This window comes from Papaver somniferum, unplaced genomic scaffold, assembly GCF_003573695.1.
Source record: "Papaver somniferum cultivar HN1 unplaced genomic scaffold, ASM357369v1 unplaced-scaffold_114, whole genome shotgun sequence".
NCBI lineage: Eukaryota > Viridiplantae > Streptophyta > Magnoliopsida > Ranunculales > Papaveraceae > Papaver > Papaver somniferum.
In genome coordinates this window covers 2,567,482-2,573,616 of record NW_020620381.1, presented here as the reverse complement: position 1 = coordinate 2,573,616, position 6,135 = coordinate 2,567,482, and the positions used below count along the sequence as shown (strand labels likewise).

Below are 6,135 nucleotides of genomic sequence, written 5' to 3'. Positions count from 1 at the left end.
TTGATTCTAAAATATTGCAACAAGTGGATTTCAAAATTAATAATTGTAAATACCAAGTATGAATCATCAAAAGTCTTAAAACTAAGCATACTCCATCAAAATAGATCACAATCACTCAAATAAAAATCATATTCAATAATAGTTCAAGGCAAATAATCATATAATTATTGCAAATAAAAAGATAAAATAGAATATACCACTTTTTGTTGGAAAAATAGCTTCCTCTATCGCCTCAGCAATGTGGTTTAGCTCCTCATATTAATCATGATCTCAAAATATGTGTTTGTTGCTCAAAAGATGATTAAAAGAGTGAAAATTAATAACACAGACTGTTTGCAACAGTGTATTGGTGTTGCAAAACAGCTATTACAATGGAACTGTTACAGAAAAACTGTTGCTTTGTCGCTGATTTTAAGACCCTAGAATAAGACTGCCCTGAACAGCTTAATGTTCTTCAGCTGTTAAACAACGAAACTTTTCTGCGACTGTCTACCGAGGGTCAATGTTCTTCGCGTTCTTCTTCTTCAACAGCAGCAGTAGCAGAAACAGAGTCTAGTAAAGCTATGATTTCTTCTTCTCTGGCTCTCCTTAGGTTCCCAAACTCTCGACACCTCTTCTATATGACCCAAGACATCTATTTATATCAAAAATATCGATTAAATCTCTCCCAAATCTTCCAAAATCTCTTTCCTTCTCTTCACGGCCAAGTTGCGATAATTTCTTGTTTTAGGATTTCTACGCGTTTCTGATCTTTCCTTTTTATTCTAAACTCTTCCTTAGATAGACACAAATCTTTGGGAAGGTTTACAGCGTTTTAATCACTCTAAAATTCCCTAAAACAGGTCACACACGTGACTTTCCATATTTTCTTGTTGTGAGAAAAATCCGTCGTTTGAGCCCATTCTATTCGATTTAAACACCCATATCAGATTCCTATACCCATAAGGAGTCTATCCTATGAAAATTAGAGGTTTAATCGACCTCAAACTCCTTCAAATCACGATTGCCAAAACTGCTCTTTAACTGCATTTTTTTTCCCGCCAAAATCCTTTTTTTTTAATGTTGAAGATGGTTGCCCCTTATCCAGAGTAGGGGTGCGATTAGCAACTGCCTGAAAATGGGATGCCCCTTAGTAATTAGGTTACCCCTTATCCAAAGTGAGAGTCCGAATATCAAATGTCCTCCGGGTGCTTTCCGACAACTTTTCAAGCCAATTTTTTCCAAAAATGTTTATTAGCCAAAAATACCTACAAATAAATAAAACACCATAATAAGTACAAAAATGAGCCCTAACAATATATAGAATCGAGAAAAATCGACACAAAAATGTGTCTATCAATAAACGCATCCAAATCGTCCTCTTGCTCATGTTCCACAACTTGTTCTACAACTCTAGATTTTTACATCGACCGCTGCCACCTTGAATTGGAATCTTTTTACCTCCACCACGTCCACCTCGAGCACTTGTTCCAGCACGGCCACCTTTTTCACTTGTTCCACCACGACCACCTTTTTCACCACGACCACCTTTTTCACCTCTACCACCTCGAGCGCCTTTTCCTTGCTTAGATTGAACTTGCTCACGGTGGGGGGGGGGGTATCTAAATCATCGTCAGAGGAGAGCTAGCCCTTTTAGATTTCCTTGATCGGTCCTCTTCATAAGCATATAAACCTCATTTATCAGGGATTATTATGCCTTTAACTAGATTCCGGAGTAATCTTTGTTCAGGTACCGTTAAGTCCTCACCCCAATTAATCATACGGGTGATGTCCTTGACTACCCCAATTAATTCGTTCGACCTATTTTTTCATATCAAACACATATACTTTAATTATTCATAGATAGTAGTATACGTACCACCATCTTCTCCCAATCATGTTCTTCATTCATTGATTCCTTTGATTTTGAACTCTCTTTTTCTGCATTCTTGAAATGTCTCTGCACCTCCGGATCCAAATTTTCCGCATAAGGATGAGCATACTCTTGATACCATTCCATGTAATTCGCATCTTCTTCGGAAGTCCCATGACAATCTTCAAGCGCTCTTCTACTCATTTGGTTTACTTATTGGGAATGAGCATTCCAATGCTCGATCAACGGTGTTGATTCATAGATCAATCTGACATCTTTGTCCTTAAATAGGGAGTTGGCTACGCTTAGTTTAAAAGGAGAGTCTTCAGGTACAATTTTCTGGACAATACCGATTTGGCGGAGCGTTCTACGAGGATCTAAAATGACGAACCCAGTTGCATGAAACAAAGGTCCCACATAGGTCGCCACATCAGAAAATACTCTATCACCAGCTTCATATTCTCAATCCTCATCAAGTCTTAAATATGGATCAAAATCCACATCATCGATTGTTAAAGCACCCAACTTTTTTCTAATTTCGACAATTTCCGTCTTTTTAGCCTTTTGTTGGGTCCCTCCAAAGGGGTATCTTCCTCCTGTAGGTTTTTCTAGAACTCGTTTTGTATCCCGAGTAGGCCTCAAGCTTTTAAAATGGTCGTAAGCCCATGACTACGAAAAAAAATATTATAAATAAGATAAAACTCACAAACCAATATATAAAAGTAAAATATGTTATATTAAAACAAAAAAATACCTGGATAAGAGCAACACATCCCGTAATTTGTGTTTCATTCCACCTAGAATCTTTGCAAAGACCGTCCATCATACTAGCAAGGAGGGAGGTGCCCCACGAGTAACTAGGTACCTCGTTTGTTTCGGTATCGAGACTGGGAGTCTTCCACAACAGTAAATAACAAGAATTTACCTTATTTCCTGAGAAATCGGGGAAAAATACGGTCCCCAGAGCGTGCAACAAGTAAGCTATAGACGTATGTCTAGCTCTTTCTGCGTCCATCACAACCTCTCCATTAGCAGTCTTGCGGACAAAATCCCCAAACTTTCCCTTAAGACGAACCAAATTAATCTTACTTGCCATATTAACTGTTTCAGCTAGTTCACCCGGTTGACTAAATTCCATTTTAGCTCTATGTTGGGCTCCATACCCTATCTCAAACTATTCTTACGCTTCATCTTTGCCCCACCCAAGACAATTCTTCACCAAGACACAAAGCTGATCAAAAGGCATAGAATTGTTGAAACCCTCAAACACATGCTTTCCTTCCAAAGCAAGACCAGTGATTTTCTTTGCATCATCCAGAGTGATAATCATCTCGCCGAATGGGAGATTAAAAGTAGTAGTTTCGGGCTAGAATCTTTCTCGAAAACCAAAAACTTTCACAACATCATATGTCTTCTGCAAAGCCTCGATTCCATACCATAACCTCGAATCTTTACCAAAGCTACCACATCTGGATGCTCATTGTCCAATGGCTAAAACTTTCCTTGTTGGTGCTTTAGTTTAGGGACCGCTTTATTCGAGAACTACAAAAAAAAATTGGTTGTTATAATTAATAATCCATAATAAAATGAAAATAACATATATGTAATTTGATTTGTTACCTTTGTGCCACAAACCCTAGCAGCCCATGAAGACGGGAAACAATTAAGACGGAACGATCTCTTGGTACACCCCAAGGTCTCCAATTCCTCTTGGGAGGTAAAGGCACCATAACATCAATTACTTGTCTTGCCGTTTCTTTTGGTGGATACTTCTTCTTTCCCTCCTTCTTGTCCACCTCAATTACGGAGTTACCTTTATCAATAGCAGCACCACTAGAAGTGCCAGCTTCAGTTCCTCCAGTAACAACAAGTACACCTTCATTTCCTCCACCAGCTCCAACTTCACTTCCTCCAGTAACAGCAACTCCAACTTCACTTCCTCCACCAACTCTAACTTCAGTTCCTCCAGTAACGACAACTCCATCTTCACTTCCTCCACTAACTCTAACTTCAGTTCCTCCAGTAAAACTAACTCCAGCCTCACTTCCTCCACAAACTCCAACTTCATTTCCTTCACATGTGGAAATTACAACTTGACTACCTAAATCAGTTCCATCTCCAACTGCATCACCTCCAACTTCACTTTCTCCACCAGTCACAACTCCACTTGCATTCCTTGCATTTGCACCCAATGTTTTTGTGTGACGAGGTTGGGAAGTCGGGTCACTACGAGGTGTTACTTCTTGTGATCTTTTCTTCTTCTTTTATTTTGCTTTTTTCAAAGACAAACAAGGCCAAAAACCAAAAGTAAATTAGAAAAAAGTCGGGAAATTTTGACATAACCAAACCGTCACACAGAAAATGACTAGGAAAAATGAATAGTCTCAGACGCAAACATAATTACGGATGGAAAATTAAGTAATCGACCTAGACGTAAAATAAATAGCGTCTAGGAAACATTATTAGCGGATTGGTTATGTCATATTACGGATAGGAAAACCTATACGTGAAAATACACCTGGTTTAACATTCAGCACAGTAACACATACGGTTAGGAAAAACCAAGCCGTAATATAAAATTGGCTAGGAAGTTAAATATTACGGTTGGTAAATAATAAAACGGTTAGAAAGACCGAGACGTAATCACTACCGCTGGAAAAAAAATTGAACACAGGACAATATACGGCTAGAAATAACCTAGCCGTATACAACTTTTTGCGGATATGTTTTCTTTATCTCGTATGCATCGACTCCGTTACGGATGGGAGTTCCTATAAATCCCGACCGTGAATATTTTCTTAGACATACCCACCGTAAAACATATACACGGATGGGAAAAGAATAGATCCCAACCATGAGACATATTTACGGCTGGGAATACAAGAAATCCCAGCCGTAAGCATTTTCAGAAACTATTTTTTCAGATCTAATTTTTTTGAAACCAAATTAATAATCAATAAAACGCTTAAATAAAGAGTGAGTTTTTCAATTCATACCTTATTGTTGTCATATCAGGAGTTTCGGCGGTTTGTACATCTCCTTCATTCACTTCTTCTTGATCTTCAGTTTCATCTTCATTTGATGAAGTTGGTTTCTCTGATTCAGAAGTACGTGGATTCGACGAAGATTAACCGAGCCTTTCCTTAGGTTTCATGGTTTTATACTATGAATTTAATCGACGACGAACTTCTTTTGAATCGACGATTAATCGTTTCAAATGAAGAAAGAAGAAGGAAAACAGAAAGAGAAGAGTGTGGGAAGAAGAAGAGGTAGAAATAGGAGAGTGAGGAGGGACGTTTTTTTTTCTTTTAATGATTTTCAGTTTTTTTTTATTTAATGATTTTTCAGTTTTTTTTGTTAGATTAATTAGTTAATAGAAGGGTAGATGGGTAATAAGTAAAAACGATTGAGGGTATTTTAGAACTTTTACATAAATCTAGTCTCCCCCTATAAAATTTTGGTTCCAATTAGTAATTTAAGCCCTAAATTCCTAGCCCCCTACCGCCTCAATAATAGGATTCTTTTTTGAAGGCTTTCCGTCATGATCTCGACCATTTTTAATTTTTGTGCAAAATAAACAATATTGTGCAAATAATATCATTTTTAACATTAAAGTTGTAGGCTTGGTATGTCTTTTATTATCGTACGGCCTCCCGGTACTTTGACTAGACTAACTAAACACTGGAATCATAGACTCTGGCTAACTTATAGGCTCAATTCCAAATCAAAGATAACTACCTAAATCTAATCATGGTTAGTCGTAATATGAGTATGCTATTGTTTTTTTATTATTATTTTTTGACTCAAATAAGGGCAAATTTTATTAAGAGAAAAATCGGGAGGCACTCAAAGAGAATATGATAGCCACTGAGACAAGTTACAAAAACAAAACAAAGTGATAGAAACCTGAACAAAAACTTAAGAAGCAAAAACAAGTCACATTATAGCAGCATGCCAGTTATTAATAACCATCTCCAGAGAATAGTTCTTGAACACTCCTTCCTTCAAAAGCCAGTTGAAAAGCAACATCTTAGCATCATCAATCATCCTCTCTAAAGAATGATAACTTCCTTGATAAAATCTTTTGTTCCTTCAAGCCAGACAGTCCACCAAATAGCAAATGAAATTAGCTCCCAAATTTTTCATTTTTTTAGCTTTCTTCTTCTGCTCCTTCCATTCTCAAAGGGTGTTTTTGACACAGTCATTAGAAATCCATTGAAGATTAAAGAAATCCAAGAAGAACTGCGATAGTTTTCTTGTAGTATCACAATGCAGGAAAATGT

The 6,135-nt window shown here is 37.3% G+C and overlaps 1 protein-coding gene across 1 annotated transcript; it reads right to left on the bottom strand.

The window, feature by feature from the left end:
• Nucleotides 1-1,384: 1,384 nt before the first annotated feature.
• On the bottom strand, nucleotides 1,385-2,056 carry LOC113328836 (nucleolin-like). Its single transcript, XM_026575837.1, has 3 exons — nucleotides 1,859-2,056; nucleotides 1,763-1,800; nucleotides 1,385-1,601 (listed from the first exon to the last, which is right to left on the bottom strand). Exons 1-3 carry the CDS (start codon nucleotides 2,054-2,056, stop codon nucleotides 1,385-1,387), a joined length of 453 nt encoding a protein of 150 aa, XP_026431622.1.
• Nucleotides 2,057-6,135: the final 4,079 nt, after the last annotated feature.